The sequence below is a fragment of the Carassius auratus genome, chromosome 50, assembly GCF_003368295.1.
Source record: "Carassius auratus strain Wakin chromosome 50, ASM336829v1, whole genome shotgun sequence".
In the NCBI taxonomy this organism is placed as follows: Eukaryota; Metazoa; Chordata; class Actinopteri; order Cypriniformes; family Cyprinidae; genus Carassius; species Carassius auratus.
Genome location: NC_039292.1, coordinates 1,599,876 through 1,620,771, shown reverse-complemented (window position 1 = coordinate 1,620,771; position 20,896 = coordinate 1,599,876). Strand labels below are relative to the sequence as shown.

General features: G+C 37.8%; 2 protein-coding genes across 9 annotated transcripts in view; one reads left to right on the top strand and one right to left on the bottom strand.

The window, feature by feature from the left end:
* LOC113066589 (neogenin-like) overlaps positions 1-20,896 on the bottom strand; it is a 1,074,835-nt gene that overhangs the window by 767,704 nt on the left and 286,235 nt on the right. The window lies entirely within an intron of this gene.
* The window catches only part of LOC113066593 (integrin alpha-11-like), a 38,741-nt gene that overhangs the window by 5,497 nt on the left and 12,348 nt on the right, over positions 1-20,896 (top strand). Inside the window, exons 6-18 of the mRNA XM_026238513.1 lie at positions 11,269-11,378; positions 12,531-12,622; positions 12,711-12,825; positions 12,912-13,039; positions 13,177-13,325; positions 13,455-13,599; positions 13,687-13,849; positions 14,337-14,407; positions 16,931-17,075; positions 17,566-17,714; positions 19,076-19,219; positions 19,508-19,711; positions 19,821-19,951. Coding sequence (XP_026094298.1) covers positions 11,269-11,378; positions 12,531-12,622; positions 12,711-12,825; positions 12,912-13,039; positions 13,177-13,325; positions 13,455-13,599; positions 13,687-13,849; positions 14,337-14,407; positions 16,931-17,075; positions 17,566-17,714; positions 19,076-19,219; positions 19,508-19,711; positions 19,821-19,951 — 1,746 coding nt within the window. The remainder of the gene's footprint in view (positions 1-11,268; positions 11,379-12,530; positions 12,623-12,710; positions 12,826-12,911; positions 13,040-13,176; positions 13,326-13,454; positions 13,600-13,686; positions 13,850-14,336; positions 14,408-16,930; positions 17,076-17,565; positions 17,715-19,075; positions 19,220-19,507; positions 19,712-19,820; positions 19,952-20,896) is intronic.

The window sequence follows — 20,896 nt, the reverse complement described above, 5'->3', positions numbered from 1 at the left end:
CTTAAGACACTTTGCTGTAGACCCATTCCACATAATAATATTCATTAAAGCTGTATGTAAACACGTAGGAGCTTGCTGCATGAATCCGTGAGTAAGCTACAGTTTACAACTCCATGGGAACGGATTGCGAAAGTGTGCGCGCAGATTATGAATTCGTGGGTCCAGATTCAAAAACCGAGGGTACAGTTTACAAAATCTGAGCACGGATTGGAAATTCATGGGCTAGGATAGGACATTCGAACCAGAAAGACAGCTTACATTTGACTAAAAGGTTTTTGTCTTTATGCTCAAATAAAGCGAAATAATGAGCATATTTCCACTTTGAGAAACTCGTGTTGCTCTCGCCTTGACTCGCCAACACTGGACAACACTCTTAGAAAAAAGGGTTCATTGGGGTTCTATATAGAACCATAGGGTCCTTTGCTCAACTCCAAACAACCTTTTATTCTAAAAACGCTCTATAATGACAAGAAAGAAGAACCCTTTTGGCACAAAGGTACTTTAGGCTATTATTCATTCATATATTACATTATTCCGCAACATTTTGTATTTGTAATTAAATTATTGTTTATAGTAACTTAATATCACATTTTAATCATGCTGATTTTTGGAGAAAAAACTGAAATGGCACTCTTCGTGTGATACTGATTAACTACATAAAATGATATACATAAATACATTTTCTAACCCCCATATCTTGAATTTTGTGATCATTCACACACATTCATACATGCATTTGAATACATCAAATAATGCAGTGAAAGAACACACTCAAAATGCACACGCGCCACACACACTAGTATGACTTCATCATGTAACTTTACATTAGCCTAGATGCTGCACTTTTTAGGCACGATTTGTTTAATTTTTTAGTATACTTGATACTTTTAAAAGGCACATCATTAAAACAAAAAATAAGAGTTCACATATCACACCTAAACACGCGTGGAAAACGTAATTAGAACTAGCTACTAAAGTAGTTAAAAATGGCTATCCATATACAGATATGATTTGCGAACCCCAAACTGACTCAAATGATTCGCGAACCCACTATGAACTCCCGAACTGACTCAAATGATTCGCGAACTCCAGAACGGACTGATTCGCGCTCCGAACTCCCGAACTAACTCAAATGATTCGCGATGCCCAAAATGACTCAAATGATTCGCGATCCCGCTCCGAACTCCCAAACTGACTCAAATGATTTGCGAACTCCAGAACGGACTGATTCGCGCTCCGAACTCCCGAACTAACTCAAATGATTCGCGATGCCCAAAATGACTCAAATGATTCGCGATCCCGCTCCGAACTCCCAAACTGACTCAAATGATTTGCGAACTCCAGAACGGACTGATTCGCGCTCCGAACTCCCGAACTAACTCAAATGATTCGCGATGCCCAAAATGACTCAAATGATTCGCGATCCCGCTCCGAACTCCCAAACTGACTCAAATGATTCGCGAACTCCAGAACGGACTGATTCGCGCTCCGAACTCCCAAACTAACTCAAATGATTCGCGATGCCCAAAATGACTCAAATGATTCGCGATCCCGCTCCGAACTCCCAAACTGACTCAAATGATTTGCGAACTCCAGAACGGACTGATTCGCGCTCCGAACTCCCAAACTAACTCAAATGATTCGCGATGCCCAAAATGACTCAAATGATTCGCGATCCTGCTCCGAACTCCCAAACTGACTCAAATGATTCGCGAACTCCAGAACGGACTGATTCGCGCTCCGAACTCCCAAACTAACTCAAATGATTCGCGATGCCCAAAATGACTCTAATGATTCGCGAATCCCGCTCCGAACTCCCAAACTGACTCAAATGTTTAGCGATCCCCAAACTGACTCAAATGATTCGCGATCCCGCTACGAGCTCGCGAACTGATTAAAATGATTCGCGATGCCCTAAATGACTCTAATGATTCGCGATCCCGCTCCGAACTCTCAAACTGACTCAAATGATTCGCGAATCCCGCTCCGAACTCCCAAACTGACTCAAATGATTCGCGAACCCCAAACTGACTCAAATGATTCGCGAACCCGTTTGGAACTCTCGAATTGATTCAAATGATCCCCGAAGCCACTTTGAACTCCCGAACTGACCCAAACGATTCGCGAACCCGTTTCGAACGCGAATCATTTGAGTCAGTTTGGGGTTCGCGAATCATATCTGTAAATGGATAGGCATTTTTAACTACTTTAGTAGCTAGTTCTAATTATGTTTTCCACACGTGTTTAGGTGTGATATGTGAACTCTATTTTTTGTTTTAATGATGTGCCTTTTAATAGTATCAAGTATATTAAAAAATTAAACAAATCGTGCCTAAAAAGTGCACGCATCTAGGCTAATGTAAAGTTACATGATGAAGTCATAACAGTGAAAGACAATACGAATTCATTAAATAGTGTGACTGAGGAGCTTGAGTTTATGAGCAATCAAGTAGAAGAGGTAACAAGCAAGGTGAGCTCATTACAGAGCAGGCTGGAATCACTCGAAAAGGAGAAGTGTGCTACGTGAGAAATGCGACGAACTGGATGCTTACAAAAGGAGGTATTCAGGAGCAGCGAGGAGAAGATGTTTGAAAGATTCTAATCGACTTATTCGGTAAAGTTTCTCCTGGGATAGCAGACCAGCTCATCTACACGCTTGATGTGGCCCACAGACTGGACTCGATCTGAGGGAGCGCGCTCGAGCACCGCATCATTCTACAGTTTCTTTCACGGAGCGTTCAAGATCAAATCTGGAGGGATGCCAGAACCGCTGCCGTCCTTAAAGATCGGAAAATCAGGATTTTTGAAGACTTGACACAAAGCGCCAAAAACGCCAGGAACAAGCTTTGACCTCTTGTCGAACGAGTGAGAAAGGAAGGGAAGAGAGAAGGCTTCAGAGGGCCGTCTGCATATGTGGACGGTAAAAGGATTTCTGCCAAAGATCAGTTCGGCTGAATGATGCTGTGGCGTCCTCCTCGAAGAATCAATGCAGCAGATGACTTTCTTGATACCCACCGTTAAGCACAAACTGCTCCAGGTTTCTTTTTTCTTTTCTCTTTCTCCTCTTCTTTAATCGGGATGGACAGACTGTGTAGTATTCAGCTAATTTGAGTCTGGAGCTAGAAAATGTAAAGGTAACAATACCTTTAAAATCTTTATGTGCTGGATCTTCAGTTCATATTTTTATTTTGGGGAACCATTGACAGAGACTCAACACACTGAATACTGTAACCTACAGAATAAATGAGATGACCTGTACAGATCCAAAGCTAAGGGAGCATAAGTTAGATCCAGGAAAAAAATGGCTGGAAAAATGAGAACAGAACTATATCTTCCTATTTCTTTAGGTTGGAAAGATCCAATGTTATGAATGTCTCTATAGATCGTCTCCAAACAAATGATAGAGTTCTTGATAAGCCTAAAGAAATAGCTACTTATTGATCCAAATTCTACAGTAACTTATATACATCAAGATATTGTGATAAATCAGCCAATTCTGTCAATCAAATTAAAGTTATTTCATTAGAAGATAAAGAAGTTTGTGACGGTGATATGGCTCAATCAGAAATTGAACAGGCAGTTAAGAGTTTAAAACATAATAAAAGTCCAGGCAGTGATGGTCTAACCGCTGAGATATATAAGATGTTTGTTAAAAATGGATCTCCTTTCTTATTAAAAGTATTGGAAGAAAGTCTTGAATTGGAAGCACTTCCACCGACCATGACACAAGGAGTTATCTCCCTGATCCCCAAACCCAACAGAGATAAAGAGTGTCTAGAAAACTGGAGGCCATCACCCTCTTAAATAATGATTATAACATTTAGCTTCAGTTTTAGCAAGAAGAATTAGAGACGTCCTTAACTCTATTATTGATGAATCGCAATCAGGTTTTATGGAGAAACGTCATATTACAAATAACATAAGATTAATTTGAGATCTTCTAGATCTGTGAGAATCTCATTCCTAATAACAGTTTTATGCTTTTCTTAGACTTCTACAAAGCCTTTGATTCGCTTGAGCACAAGTTCATATTTCAAGCTCTTGACTAATTTGGGTTTAGAGATCATTTCTGTAAAGCCATCAGGACATTATACAGAAATAATAACAGTGTTATTGCTGTTCCTGTGAAAGATCAAGTTACATACTTAGGAATTTTAATTAATAAAGACCAAAAAACAAGATGCAAAATAAATTTCGACCCTTTAATAGTAAAAAAACCAAAGAAAACTCAACTCGTCTCGTGGCTGCAGAGAGATTTGTCAATAAGAGGAAGAATTTTACTCTCTAAAGCCGAAGGATTGTCTCGACTGACTTCTGCTGCTCTTTCCTTGGAGGTTGATAAAGGAAGATCTGTAATAATGAACCAAATTAAACAAGGGGGGCTGGATTTTGTAGATTTTACTACCTTAAATAATACTTTTAAAATTAATTGGCTGAAGAAAATCCCTGTTCACTTTGGAATATTATCCCTTATTATATTTTCTTCAAAGTTGGTGAATTTCCTTTTACTTTCTAATTATATTTTAAAAATCCCTGTCAAACTTTCTAATTTCCATAAGCAGATGCTCTTGGCCTGGTGCTTAATATACAAACACAGCTTTTGTACAAGAATAAATCACTTTTCTTTGACTGCTGGTTTGAAAACAATCTTCTTTTAGTTGGACAGCTTTTTAATTCACAAGGCAGACTTTACAACGACTCAGATTTCTTACAGAAATATAATATCCCTGTATCTGCGTATGAATATGCTGTTGTTCTCAATGCCATTCCCTCTGGTGTGTCTTTTCTGTTGCAAGGTTTTACATTTCCATGGCCATGTACTTACTCTCTAAATTTAACTGACACAATGATCGGAAATGTTTGCTTTTTTTTAGACCATCAAAAAAAAATATCTATAAAATTAAAACTCTCTTTCAGAGAGAGATAATAACGATTCCTAAAATAATCCCTTATTGGAATAGTATTGTGAAGAATAAACCTTGGGAGAAAGTATGGACCTTGCCTCATCGATATCTGCTTACCAACAAAGTAAAAGAAATAACATCTAAGTTAATTCACAGATGTTACCCAAATAAAGCCTTTCTTAGGAAATATAAGTTAGATATTGACGTGAGTTGCTGTTTTTGTCATTCTTCTGAAGAAGACTTCATTCATTTATTTTGGCAATGCTCCTATAATGAAAAATTTTGGTCAGACTTTTTGGCGTTTATTCAGTGTAATTTTGTAAGTGATTTATCTCTTTGTTTTCATGATGCTTTCTTTGGATTGTTTGACTATTCAAAAGAGAATACTGGTAAATATTAAATAATTTATGTTTTACTGTTAGCTAAATTTCACATTCATAAACAAAAGTTTACTGGCTCTAAACCTCTTTTTTCTTTATTCAAATTGGACTCAGACAAGTATATGGAAACTATCCGAAGTTCTATTAATTTGAAAGCTATGAAAACAGTCTCTTAATATTCGTCTTTTGTGCCTTCTTGAGATGTAATTTTATTACCTCGTTTTTCTTGTTGTTACCCTGGCATTAAAAAAAATCTGTTAATGTTCTTTTTTTTTACTTTTTTTTTAAGTGTACTGTATTAATGTTTTAATATTTTTATTGCTTAATAAAAAATAAATAAATAAAAAAGCTCCGAACTCTCGAACAGACTCAAATGATTCACGCTCCGAACTGCCAAACTGACTCAAATGAATCGCGAACCCGCTCCGAACTCCCGAACTGATTAAAATGATTCACGCTCCAAACTCCCGAACAGACTCAAATGATTCACGCTCCGAACTCCCGAACAGACTCAAATGATTCACGCTCCGAACTGCCAAACTGACTCAAATGATTCGTGAACCCGCTTTGAACTCCAGAACTGAAACAAATGAATCACGCTCTGAACTCCCGAACTGACTCAGATGATTCACAATCCGAAGTTCCTATCCAAATCAAATGACACCGCCAGCACTACTATAGGGCTTGGGCGTCGTGACGTCATTACTTTGCGTGGCCGCCATGTTGACTGCCTCCTTTACTGCCACTCAGACTGCTGCGCAGTGTTTAGACATACTCCCTCTCATCAGTGTGTCTTAATTTGATTAATTAAAAATCTATTTCAACCATGGTAAACCATTGCTGTATTGTGGGGTGTAATAGCACAACACATAATAGCCATGGGGAAAATAAAATGAGAATGGATTAACTTTACACCGCTTTCCTGCTTGGAGGCGCGACCACGGAGACCATAACATCTGAATAATTTACATAGCTTAAGTCAACATTGAAAATAAGGGAAATTTCTCTGGTTACTCATCCAAAATACGGGAAATTACAACATTCAGCTGTTTGTTGCTATACCTCTGCTCACAGCAAAAATTCATACTACGAAACTGCTGCATTAACTAACGTTAAGCGATTTGTGAAGCTAGGTCTCATGTGACTTTAGTTACAGATTGGCGTGAAATCGTGTTCTCACAACTACCACGCTATCTTAAAAAGCCCAACATCACGCTAAGGTTGCTTTCAAGTAAGCAAAATGATGCTTTGGAAACATCTGTTTCGCTGGAAGGACAAGGAGTAGCAACAGGACAACAACACAGAGACTTGACCGGTCTGATGGAGGGGCTAACGGGATATTTTACAGGAAAATACTAAAAAGGGAAGACAGCGGGAAAACAGCTCAAATATGTGAGAACCCCGGAAAAAACGGGAGGGTGGACAGCTACTAACTACACTTTTGAAACACATTGTTAAAGTCCATGTGTGAATGGTTGTTAGCACTAACGGTTACTAAACTAGCAGCTAGGTAACGTTAGAGCGCAGCTTACCGGATTACTGTATACTGTTTGCCGCTGTTCCTTTTCTGTGATTTGCAGCTCCAGAACCCATCCATTTGTGAACTGCACATGAGACTCCAATGACTTGTAGCTTCAGAACTATTCTGAAGTGTAGGCGCTCACAAAACAAACAAGGTAGCCGAAGATATCTGTAATGCAAAAGTGCGGCAGCAAGTCTTCGTCGGTACTCCACTATTTGTTGGTAATTTCATATGGATCCAAACCGTTAATAGTGCAGATTTTGTCCACATACCGGTCCCTGGCATCCCTATTTAGCGTATCCCTATAAATCCCACAACCTTTTCATGATTTTAACATTTTTTTCTTTCTCCCAACTCTGCTCTTCTCGTTCAACTTGCTGTATGTTTACATGTGCGAGGCCAGCAACATGGCCGCAACGTCCCAGAATGCAACTCGGCGCCCAAACCCTGTTGGCTTAGTTCTCCAATTTTATTACATTTACTGAAATTAAAGTACGAAAAGTATGTTGTTAACAAATAATATATCAATATTTCCATTCCCAACTGCTTCCACGTCGAAACATCCACGAACATAACCAGGTGAGCAGATCACTCTCTCACTATTTGATTGCATTAGTCTTTCCCTCATCATCATCATCATCCACCAATCAGAACACACAGAACTCTCTGACCACAGCTGCTGTGCTTCTAAAGCTCTTGCAGCAGCTCAACACTGGTTTTCTCTGAGGTGGTCGGAGCACATCAGATTGTGGTTAATCTTGCAGATCATGACTTATATCTACTCTTCCTCTCCCTGCAGTTTGGTAATATAAAGATTCCTCCTTTGAACTCCCAACTCTTCTGTGGGTTTTATTGTTCTGGGTCTGAATTTGGGCTCCTGGGGTCTCAAAAAAGAAACCTTTTCAATCTCCAAGGTGAACATTATGACAACACTGTAACCAGCTGGCCTTTATATAGTAAAACTAATCGATTACACTCTCACAGTTTACAGCCTTTAAAACACCGGGTATTGTCTTTGACTTATAAAAGCGCAGACACACAGAAAAAATATCATTATCCAAACTCCCACAGCATCACAATCCCTAATCCTTCCTGTTATTTAATCATCACTGATGGAGAACTGGTGGTCCCCCAGCATTGAGAAACCTGGGGGCCTTTGATGAGCGCAGGGAAATAAGTGGAAAGAATCTGCACTTGTCTCGACCCTGTGTCTGTGAGCGTGAGCTCTGGAAAGTATGTGTTTCGTGGTTTGTTATTCCCAAACCCCTCCTGTGCGTCCCATCTCAAGACAAACCGTGCGGCGCGCACTTCCCTCTGAAAAGTGATTTACTGCACAGAACTGAGAGGCATGCTGCTTTTCCATTTCTGTAGAATGTCACTTAAAGTCAAAAGAGTGTTTTGCTTCATGCACTAATGCATAAAAATATTTTTAGTTCTGAAAAACACATGCATCAAAAATGAAGTGTTACAAACTATTCAAAAATGCCATCCCGCTGTTCTAGCCAAGGACTGAGTGCATCCTGTTTACATGAAGGAGTGTCTGGATGTATTTTCTTCTTAAATTCCACGTGAAATAAAAATCGATTTACATAAAAGAATGATAAAAACAGCTGATAAAAGCATCACAATAATTCACAGCACTCCAGTCCATCAGTTAACATCTGGAGAAGACAAAAGATTAAACAAATCCATCATGGCATTTTAATTCCAAACCATTGCTTCCTGCGTAAATATGAGTCCTGTGTCCATAATATTGCTTTCTATTACGGATATTTTCATGCTAACTGGGTTGACATTTATGCTAAACACTATAAAGTCACAGTCGCTGAACATAACCCAAGAGCTTAAATGAAGAATTTGTAGTACTTTAGGGATATTTGTATCCACATGTCAACATGTTCAGATATGCAAGATTAACAACAACATCAGTCTATATTTCAGCTGGCGTTTTAGCTAATGTCATCAGCAGATGCTTTTATCAGAAGTGATGTATGCTACAGTTATTACAGCTCCTGGATGAACACAAAGTGGCTTTGCACCTGATTCGTTTTTTTAATCCAATATTAAGGATTGAGCGTCTTCACCGTCGCTGAGCGAGTGCTGAAACTCGATCCGTTTGTACAGGCAGAGAAGTCAATACATGGGATATTGCAACTAATACTAATCTGATTCTACTGTTTAGACTGAAATGCATTACTAAAATTACAATTTTAATCAGAGTTCAGACCACATACAAATTGGGTTGGTTAAATCTACGGATTTCACACAAACACAATTAACCTGCAATTAAACGGATTTGAGACAGATACATTTGTATGAACAAAGCCAAAGGATAAAATCCACTAAAAAATTAATTGCACATGCTGTTAACCCTAATTTTAATATGCCAGCTGCATTGTTACAACACATATTAAATTATGCAAATCCGGTAACGGTGCACAATACAACCAAATGCAATTGGCTGTTTTAGGAGGAAAATATACACTAACAGCTCTTTTATACAAAATAGTGTTTGATTCCCAATAAATGTATGAACTTGGAATGCCATGTAAGTCGCTTTGCATAAAATGCATACCTCTAAATGCAAATAGTGCAAACAAACTGTAGCAGGACCTGGAAAAGCTGAACTATAGAAGTCTGAAACACTGCCCTCAAAATTGGTGTTTAGTGAATTGTGTAGTTTATCAGTCAACTCTTGATTGGGTTTGAACCTACAGCCTTTCAGTTACAAGTCCTAATGTTTAACCTCTTGGTGCATGTATGTTTTATCTATGACATGACAATGTTTATTTTGTGCAAACTTAGTTTGAATGATAATTCAACGCTATGAAAACCAATCAGTGCTGTAAGAGTGAATGCAAACCTTTGCACAATTTCTCCACCATTTTGCAATCATATAGTTAGCTGCTTACCTCCCAAAATAAGGTTAAACTGCAAGATAGAGATTAGTTATCCAAATAAAATACATTTTGGATGGATTCACCAAGCAGTTAGTGTCCTGGCTTCTATCACAATGTAAATGAAAGGCTAAGTAAATAGCATGGGTTTGGATCAACATAATCATTAGTAAACAAAGACTTAACTGTTCATAAAAGAGTATGCTGGGATACTTTTATTTAGGATGAAAAGAAACTCATCTGTCATCCTTTAAGACATTGAGCTCCAATTTATTCTGAAAGCCCTGACATGTTGTATTAGCATCGGATGGCTTTGAAAAACAGCCGGGTTGAACTTGACGTTCCTGAAATAACTTTGCCTCAGGATAGACTAAACCTTCACTACGGGGGCCAAAGACTAATGGTACATTCCAATAAAGACTGGCGTTCAGAAAGTGGTGCATTGTGGGAACTGAGAGTGCTGCACCTCCCAAAAACATATCTGTCATGTGACTTAAAGAAAAACAAATCCTACTATGGTACACCAAAAAACGATAAATGGAAGAAACATTTTGTAGAAACATTTTTTACTCAGAAATTGCTTGATAAACAGTTTGATCACATTGAATTCTTTTTTAATATTGACATTTTAGAATAGACAAACTTAATTGGTTTGTTAGCCTGGTGTCCCAAACTTTTAGGGTCCAAAACTTCTCTAAAACCCAAAAAACTACATTGTCTTGAATGCAAAACCAACAAACCACCTTTCTTTTTTGTCTGAGAATTGGCTGACTGTGATACAAAACACGTGTTTGTAGGTAAAACCATCAAAGACTATCCTGACTAGTGAAAACCACAATGGTGGCCGGTTAAAACAAACAACAAAAAACATCTTAAACTTGCATAAGGTAGTTTTCAGCTCGCTTAGCTGGTCTAAGTGCCCCAAACCTCTATAAATCTATCCAACTATATCCCAACTAGTGAAAACCACCCAGTTTATACCAACAAACCCACTTAAACTAGTTTATGCAGTTTTTCCCCAATATTGACAATATGACAAGAGCAGAAATTGACTGACAGTGATATATCTGTGATTCAGTACACATAGGTCGCAGTGGCAGGGGAGGAATGTAAACACTGCCATGGATGGGTTTCACAGGCCAAACTCTGGGATGTGGTTTGTCATCGCAGTTCTAGACGTCTTGATCTCAACATGAACAGCATTACAGAGTTTGCTGTTGGTTTCTGGTATTGGCTCCGTCTCAGACGTACCTCAGAAGCTGGAAAAGCTGCGAAGTGGTTCTCTGCTGCTGGGCTTGTGTTGGGTTTTCCTCGTAGCAGGGAGGGAATGACTTCGACTGGAACGCAGCTGTAATGTTCAACTTCTGCTGTGTTTCTCATAAAATGGCTATTTGGAATGATCTGCCACCGTTCACCAATTTATTCTCAAATAAAAACAACAGTTAAAGCTGTAAAAGTACAACAAACATCCCAAACTAGATTTTAATAAAGCATCATGCGTTATTTGAAGATTACATCAAACAATTAAACCTGATCAACAAACACTGTATATTCTTGTATTTCAGGCTCCTGGTCGGAGCTCCCTTTGAGAGCAGCGGTGAACACCAGACAGGGGACGTCTACAGATGTCCACTAGACAGCAAACCTGCAACAAACTGCACACGACTGCATTTAGGTATCATTTCACACATCCGACTCCTCAACAGGAATAATTAGCCCTATAATGAAAATGTGCTGTTAGTTTACACAGCCTAAGTCCATCCCAGACATGGGTGACTTGTTCTTGAGTAGAACAATCAGGAAGATTTTTAGCTGAAACCGTGATCCTTCGTGATTCAGAAAATGCAAGTCAGCCTGTTTTTGAATTAAAAAAGGAACACAAAATTAATACCCATGACTTTTGACAATATACTGAAGTCTTATGAAGCGAAACGATTGGTCTGCGCAAGAGACTGAACATTAATTACAGCATTATAACCTGTAATCCAGAGCCTCGGGACAAACGGGGAAATCAGATTTGGTTCTTTCAGACAGTTCGTTTCAATGAACTACTCACTAGTTAATTTGGGTAATCATGCAATGACATCACAAATATCCAATTATATTATTAAAGCACCCAATAATGATGCGAAATGCCATACGTTTTACTTGTCTAAAGCATATAAAGTGAATAAACTAGTCTTCTTTAGCTAACCTTTTTACATAAACAATGAGAAACCATAAAAACTTTCGTTTGGTCCCTTCATCTCCGGTTCGAATCGAAGTGTTGGCTCAGTTCAGTAACTTTTGGAGGAACTGGAGCACTGAATGAGTTAATTCATCATAGCATCAGATACGCATCTATTTTGGCTGACTTTGAGTCACAGTGACTGTACGGTGCATGAGAATTAGTTTTAAGTGACGATTCAGTTGATTCAGTCCAATTTGGTGAACTGATTCATCTAGTTCTCTAAAAAGAATCGGTTCAAAAGAACGATTCGTTCTTGAACCAGACATCAGGCTCTGGATTATTGGTAATAATGTTGTAGATAATGTTGCACAGACTTATCATTATATCGTCAGGAGTATATCGTCAGGAGGCACAGTTTTTAATTTCCTGTGGCCTATTTATAATTTTTAGTTTTTGTTCTCAAAAATGGGCAGCTATTGACTTGCATTTAATGAATCACAAAGGACCATCGTTTTAGCTCAAAAGCTTCTTGAGTTTTCTACTCACGGAAGTCACCTACATCTTAGATGTCCTGCAAAAGTTAGTTTTTGTGTGAACTGTTCCTTTAAACTGTAAGAAAGGCAAAATTTAACAAAATATTTTTTGGCTGTTTTTAAGGAAAGATATCCCTGAACAATGTGTCTGAACGCAAAGAAAAAATGAGGATGGGAATGACTCTCACCTCCAACCCCAAAGACAACAGCTTTGTGGTAATACGCTTAATGCAAAAAGATCATAATTTTCCATTTAAAAATCTAAATCGGTTCTGAAAATGGTTTGATGCTGACTGTGTTTGAGGCGTGCGGGCCACTGTGGTCGTACGAGTGTGGAAGCTCCTACTACAGCACAGGCATCTGTTCAAGAGTCAACAGCAGCTTCAGCTTCACCCACAGCATCGCTCCAGCCTTCCAGAGTAAAGCCAAACTCTTCACTGATCAAGATCCTTCTCATTTAGACTCGGAGATCACATGCATATTGACGGCAGCAGTTTCTCCACAGGGTGCGAGACCTACATGGACATAGTGATTGTGTTAGATGGATCCAACTCCATCTACCCGTGGTTTGAGGTTCAAGATTTTCTGATAAATGTGCTGCAGAAGTTTTACGTCGGTCCAGGACAGATACAGGTGCGTCTGAATTACCTGGAAAATCAGACTTTGATTTATGAAACTCTAGGCTTGTACTATAATTCTTTTGATGGGTTACAAATACTAAGAATGTCAAGACATGTTAAAGTTATCTCACCAGGCGTTGTGTTGTCCAGGTAGGGGTGGTCCAGTATGGTGCGAGAGTGGTGCACGAGTTTCGGCTGGATGATTTCCGTACGGTTGAGGAGGTTGTCGAGGCAGCGAAGAACATCGACCAGCGAGGCGGAGAAGAAACACGGACAGCTCTCGCCATCAATGAGGCTCGGTACAGTGACGTTTGTCATGTCTGTCTCTTATGCGCATCAGTATTTCCACTGGAAATCTCACAGTTTAAGTTATAAGCTCTCAACTCTCATGAGAGACGTAATATATCATCTTTCTTTTTGTATAACAGAACTCAAGCATTCAAACACGGAGGTCGTCCGGAGGCTAAGAGAGTCATGATTGTCATCACTGATGGAGAGTCGCACGACAGCCCAAACCTACGGAGAGCCGTGGAGGACAGTGAGAAGGATAATATCACCTTGTACGCCATTGCGGTGAGTTTCTGTCTATTTCCAGTGGAATCCTCCAGATGTGTTCTTCAGGTTTACTTCGCTCCATTGGTCATTCCAATGCCGTTCCAGGTTCTTGGCTCCTATAATCGGCGCGGGATCAATCCTGAAGCTTTCCTGAGGGAAATCAAGTTCATCGCCAGTGATCCCGAGGAGCACTTCTTCAGCGTCACCGACGAGTCCGCCCTGAAGGATATCGTGGATGCTCTAGGAGAGAAGATCTTCAGCTTGGAGGGTATGACCTCTGAACTCAGTGAATAAATGATAAACATAATCATAAACTAGGGATGCACGATAATATCGGCACAACATCGGTATCGGCCGATAAAAGCTTAAAATGACCATCATCGGTATCGGCCGATATGAATATTTCTGCCGATGAGCCAAACCGATATTCTCCAAGTGAATTAATTGACCTGTTTTTCAGATGTGAATGTCTGTCTGCATTTGTAAAATAATACATTTATGGTAGAATCAGTACAGAAGAGATACATGGATTTCTCTTCAGTAAAATTAAAGTTTAAATATATCAGGCGAAAATGTTTATATATATATCGGTATCGGCATCGGCCAAAATTATTTTGAAAATATCGGCATATCGAATATCGGCCAAAATCCAATATCGTGCATCCCTATCATAAACCCATGCTTAAACCATATATAGAGACCGGAATATCACAGAAAACACTAGTTAACACCAAAATCTCTTTACTCTTCTGCAGGCACCAACCAGAACGGCACGGCCTTTGGTTTGCAGATGTCTCAAGCTGGATTCTCTTCACATGTCGTGGAGGTGAGTGCATCTCCATCCCTTCCAAGCAGAAGAAATATTGATAATCGAGCTAATGTGCGGAGAATTATATTACGTACTCAGCGAGGTGCATGAAATGCTGTTATTTTGCTCTTTGCACACTTAGCCGTTAGCCTGGAGCACAAACTAAAGCATCAATCAAAATAAAGAGTTATTGAAAGAATGCTTTGTTTACCGCTCGGTGCCCATGGGAAAATATACTTGAGGCACCGTCCGTACTTTAAGGGACAACGGAAGCATGAAACGCCAATCTTTCAATGAAAATAAGGCTTGTTTATGTTTGAAGCTGTTCCACATGCTGTGAGCGGCATGAAGACAGTTTAGACCGTCTTCTGAGGGAAGGACTATTTGACACGTCTTCTCTCTCAGCTGGAGTAATCTCATGCAGGAGAGAAGACTGAAGGTCTGGGGCTCCTTTCGTGTTAAATGAAGGAAAATAAACCAATACAAAAATAAACAAAAAACCATCATAATTTCACTGGTGGTTTCCAGGAGCTGCTCTTGACAGTGGCAATTCGAGATGAGAGATAACGTCTCGGAAAGTTGTTTTGACTTCTCCGAGGGACCGAGGTCCAGAGAACACATATGGTTTTGTTGAATTAGGCTTCTCGAGCGAGGAACCTCACACAAACACTCTCACACACGTGCCCTTGTGTTTTAATGCGTACATCTGTCTGTATTTGTAAAAGCCTTATTTGCTTGTGGCTGCAAATATTTTTAAAGGAATCACTTTGTTTTGTTTTATAAGGAAAAGAGTTTGGCGTCCGTCAAGAATGCAGTAAACAAAACCTAATCAGATGGAAATAAAACGAGTTGGTGGGAGTTGGTGTATTAGCTTGGGTCATTGACACAGACTCATGCGCTCTTGTTCCAAAACCTTGCTGTCAAACGTCTACATTGGAGAAATTGATCAAATTGAATATAATCAAAAACAAATATTTAAAAAGTGACTGTTTTAAAAGGCCTTTATACTATACAAATAGCAATTACTGTCAAAGAAAACACAATTATTAAGTAAATTTATGATTAACATTTCCTTCACTTTTCCGCTAAACTTGCAATGCATTCTGGGATTGACTTTGCCACCAAAGATTTTGCAGCTTTAGATTTTGGATAAAAGTATCTTAGAAGGCGGCATAATAGTGTGATACCTTTTATACACACAACAATAAATAAAAATGCTAAAAACAAAATTTAAAAATAAAATCTAATTCAAAATATTATTATTGTTCTTTTAACCGAAATTCCATCAAAGATGTGTTGATTAACTGTATTAGAATTCACTTAAATATTTCAGTGTAACAGTAAAGTAACATTTTGTTTTGTTTTACCTTTACTCTACTCCAAACATTATCAGTTTTTCTGGTGATGCTCCAAATGCTGAAATGGAATTTGTTTAGACATGAATACTTTTACTTTTACCAGTTTAACTCTGCATCTGCGGCATGTGTGTTTTCCTCAAACAATCCACACAATTTGAGCCTTCGTTCATTTCTTTAGCACAGAAGTTACTGAAGTTTAATTCTCTGGATTTAGGGTCTGTTCAGGGGTTTGCCTTTGCAAGCACTGTTAATAAAACGAGAATGGAAAGACGCACTGAGTGCATTGGAGAGAGTTTATTGTGCAAATGTGCCATGGAACTCTGTCAAAGTGTCCACGTCGACATTGCATGAGAAAACTTTGGCAGTGAACGCAGCCAGTTTTAAGCTTCCAGTCAGACTCACAGATGACTGCTGCTCTCACTCGCATGCATCCAGGATTTTAATCACAATTTTAATCACAAATGGAAGTCAGCTACATGCTTGAGAACTCTAGCCATTATACTGCAACTTGTTGAAAAAAACACAGCTGATTTAAAATTGACATTTGAGTGCAGTAATGATAAAAAATGTGTGTATGGGGGGGGGGGTATACAATCAAAAATGAGAAGAAATTGAGTTGGGTTTTTTTCAGTAAGCAATCACATAACATAATTATTAAAAACAGAAATTAAAATAAACATGCATTTCTCTAAAACAAACCTGATAAAACCATCAACAGCACTTCAGCAACTGCATTGAAATGCCTTGGCAACAACCTACAACTTTCTAGCATTGTGCCATTGAGTTGTGCATGGGTTTCTTATTTAGTTAGTTACACTAGTACTGTACATTCAGTCTGACTAGCAGAACTGGATTAGGACTACAGTGTGACCGAGTGTTGAGTGGTGTTGGTCAGGAATGGGCAGTTCATTATGAGTTTGAATGTCCCAGATGTTAATGCATGCAGAGTTTTGGCAGTAGCTCTAGAATCGGTGCAAGAGAGGTTTGGCAAATCTGTCTGTTTGCATTCTCTATACCACTGAAGTCACTGCCAGGCCGTTTGTCATGATCCCATAACACTGAGTGCATGTACATGAACCCAGACCTCCGATGCAACACCGTTTTTATACTCTACTGTGTGCATTTCCCTTTGAAGTAAAAGTAAATGTAAAAACTACTGATGATGTAAACCATTCATTCAAAGGACGGGATACTGCTTGGTGCCGTCGGGGCGTATGATTGGAACGGAGCTGTTCTTAAGGAAACCCGTCATGGTAAAGTCATCCCAGCCAAGTCCTCTTACATCAAAGAGTTCCCAGAGGAACTGAAGAACCACGGAGCGTATCTGGGTAAGAACATGAAACCGTTTTTAGTTAGAACCTAATCAAGATATGATTCTGACTTTCATCTATTGAACCTGAAAAAAGAAATGGTTAAGAATGTTAACTTGTTTAATTTATGCATGCATGTATTAAAACTCACCAAATTAAGATGCATTGCACCAGATTGGATATTGATGGCACTGAATGGCATTGGTTTTTGCATGCATTAATCAAAAATGACCCACTAACTTTAAATAGACCGAAGCTTTAGGAACGGAAAGGAAAGTGTTCAAAGTATAAAGACATACTGTTTCTCATAGGTCTTACATATGTATCGACCAATTTTGTAGCACTTAAGACTACTTAACAAGCTTAACTGGAAACCAAAATAGTAATGCAAACTAGTCTAATCTCGAAAACTATATTAATGCTTCTTTGAACTGTGCATTTTCTCCAAGCCTGCAGGCAATATTGATCATATTTATGTATAATGTATCACTGTGATGCTTGTTTCTAGGGTACATGGTGTCATCGGTGGTCTCGGCTCAACACGGTCAGCTGTACGTCGCTGGAGCGCCTCGGTTTAACCACACGGGGAAGATCATCATCTTCACACTGACCAACAGCGGCAACCTCACCATACTGTACTCGCTCTACGGACAGCAGGTGAAACCTAGTACATACTACACTTCCACGATTTAAAGAACTACTGTATGTGGTACTACAAAGCACTTCCGAGAATACCATGGTACAAACCGTGGCAGTGGGTTACTGTAAATTAAAAAACGTATAACTGTTTTGTTTTTGCAAAGAAATAAGTATCTGCCAAGCATTGCCAAGATTTCTAGTGTGCACACTTGAGAGATACACTAAGATGATTAGTGTAAGAAATGCATGTGTTTTGCTCATTGGTGGTTTTAAAAGAGAAGCAAAAGAAAATGTAAGGAATATATTGAAGAGAACACAATACATCAATATATTCTCTATTTAAATGTCTACATAGCATACAATGCATTGTATTAGCGGCACTTTTTTGAATATACAACAACTTGTCCATTGTTTTTTAATTCATTTGACTAAAATAAATAAATAATGAACCAATAAATATATGTAAATGACATTTACTGTACCTTCTGATCACACTGAACAGCAAAGTGGTTTTCTTCCTCAGGATTTTAGTCATATTCCAGTGCAAATACCAAGATGCAGTATATTTACTTAAGCAAAATGATATGAGTTAAAAAGTCTTGTTTTCTGAGAAAAGTGAGTTTCTGAATAACAAAACATTTCTGGGTCAAAGATGAGAGCCGTTTTGGTGACTGCATCCAATCAAACGTACAAAAGTGATAGTATACTCATAGAAAGCATATTGAAGTAAATTGTGTACTTTAATGTTTCAAATATCTATGAGTAAAATAATTTACCATCTTCATTCAGCATCTAAAAATGAAACTAAATACTTATTCTGACCTGTACTTATTAAAATATTCACAAAAGAATAAGTGATCATACTAAATTGTATTATATTTTAAATGATTCAAAACTTCATGCTGACAAAGTGGCAAAACCTAATGCTTCAAAGAATCGTGATTTAAAATGCTTTTTGCACTTTGATCCTTAAATAATCTTTAATATCATCTAACGATTCTTGTTCTAAACATGCCTGACGAGATTTTTTGGCATACAAACTATTGATAGACATTGTTTGTTTTTCCGCAGTGCATATAACATTTAAAACCATAACTTCATACGTTTAAGATTTCTACATCAACATAAAACCTTTTTAAGACCCACATGAATGCTAAACCCCATGAGTCTGTACAAAAATATGTTTTTACCATCATTTGATGAATCACGACTGTCATTATCAGAACAAAACGTCCACATTTGCCTCTTGGTGGACTTGGGACAGTAAACAACCACATAGCAGTTTTAATACAACCTAGAAACACCCAAAAGAGTTAACTCTACATGCACTGTGGACTAACAGATCTCAAATGCTAACAGTGTGTTTTGGTGAATTGTAGATCGGCTCATATTATGGAAGTGAGCTGGCACCCATTGATCTGAACAACGATGGATTGACGGATCTTTTACTTGTCGGCGCTCCCATGTACTTCTACAAAGGGTGGGAGAAAGGCCGAGTTTACATCTACATCCTCAGTTTACAGGTGATATCATCCTGAACACAAGACCGTAACGCTTTCTCAAAGAATGCTTGTTTACGCAACTCTCCCTGAATTTACAGCACCACAGCTAAATAAACTCTAGAGACTTTACCTGAGTGGTGTGTTTAAACGTTGGATTGAATAATATTAAGTAAAAAAATCTGGTAAAAAACAAGGAGGTAAATAACAAAGATATCGCAGAAAACCTGACAAATGAAAGTTTCATAATGCTGAATCATAAGCCATTTTTATGAATGTTTTCCTGCCTCACTCTCTCTGATTATTCCTTAGGGCTCTTATATCCCAGACGGGACTCTTGGACCATCAGAGAAGACCCATGATTCTCGGTTTGGCGCGGCTATGTCCGCTCTTCCGGACTTGAATGGTGATGGCTTCACTGAGCTCGTCGTAGGTGCACCACTGGAGGACGATCACAAAGGAGCCATCTATCTCTTCTACGGCAAACAAGACCGCATCCAACCCAAATACAAACAGGCAAGACTCAGAGTCACCGATATTTCATAAACATTACTGAATGGCATTCCATTCAAGGCAACAGGTATGACCTTTTGCACCTTATTTCTTAACGTTTTATTAATCTCAGAGAATAGCCGCTGGTGACGTCTCTCCAGGTCTGCGTTATTTTGGCCGCAGTGTTCATGGGATGATGGATGTGAATGGAGATGAGCTCATAGATCTGTCCGTGGGCTCTTTAGGGGCCGTTGTTCTGCTTTGGTGAGCTTACACTACTTAAACCATAACAAATGTGATATAACATAAGCTTAAACTTAAATAAAATATAATAATATATATATATAATAATATATATATATATATAATAATATATATATATATATATATATATATATATATATATATATATATATATATATATATATATATATATATATATATAAAAGATTGTACTAAAATAACTAAAACTAAAACTGAAATAAAAAGTAATAAAACTCTATAGACATTTTTCTTTAAATTACAAAAGCACAACATAATTACTTTAAAATGAAAACAGAAAATCTAAATAACATTAATATTGTTTTAAGATTAATAAAACAGAAAATCTGAATGAAAAACTATAACAATATTCCAAATATACTAAAACAACAGTGGCGGCTTGAGCCATCATCCGTTATGAAAATAAAAATATATAAAATACTATATGAAGTATTATTAAAATACACTTTAATTCCACAAATATTCAAATGGACAGTTTTAATATGATGTAAATTGATGTGGATGTGTAACAGTGTTATTTTAGTACTACTGATATACTAATAATATTAAATACATATCGTTTTTTAAATAATATTTTGAATTAGTTTTATAAAATATATTTTACGCTTTAATTTTAATTTTACATTTTTAGTAATTTGTAGTGTTTTGTCATTAAAAAAAATATATTTTGTATATATATTTTTTTCAGTTTTATTTTATTTCATCAAGTTAAAATAAAAAAATAGAAATGTCGTCATGGCAACTAGCTGAAATAAAATATGTTTTTTTTTCATTATTTTTTTTTTTTATATATTTCGTTTCTTTTGTTTAGATATTTATTAATATATTTTTTTTCACTTAACTCTTTATAATGTATTTCAAGTATCGATTTAAAAATGTAAACAATGTAATCTCAACATGAACTTTGAATATTTCTAATCAAATTCT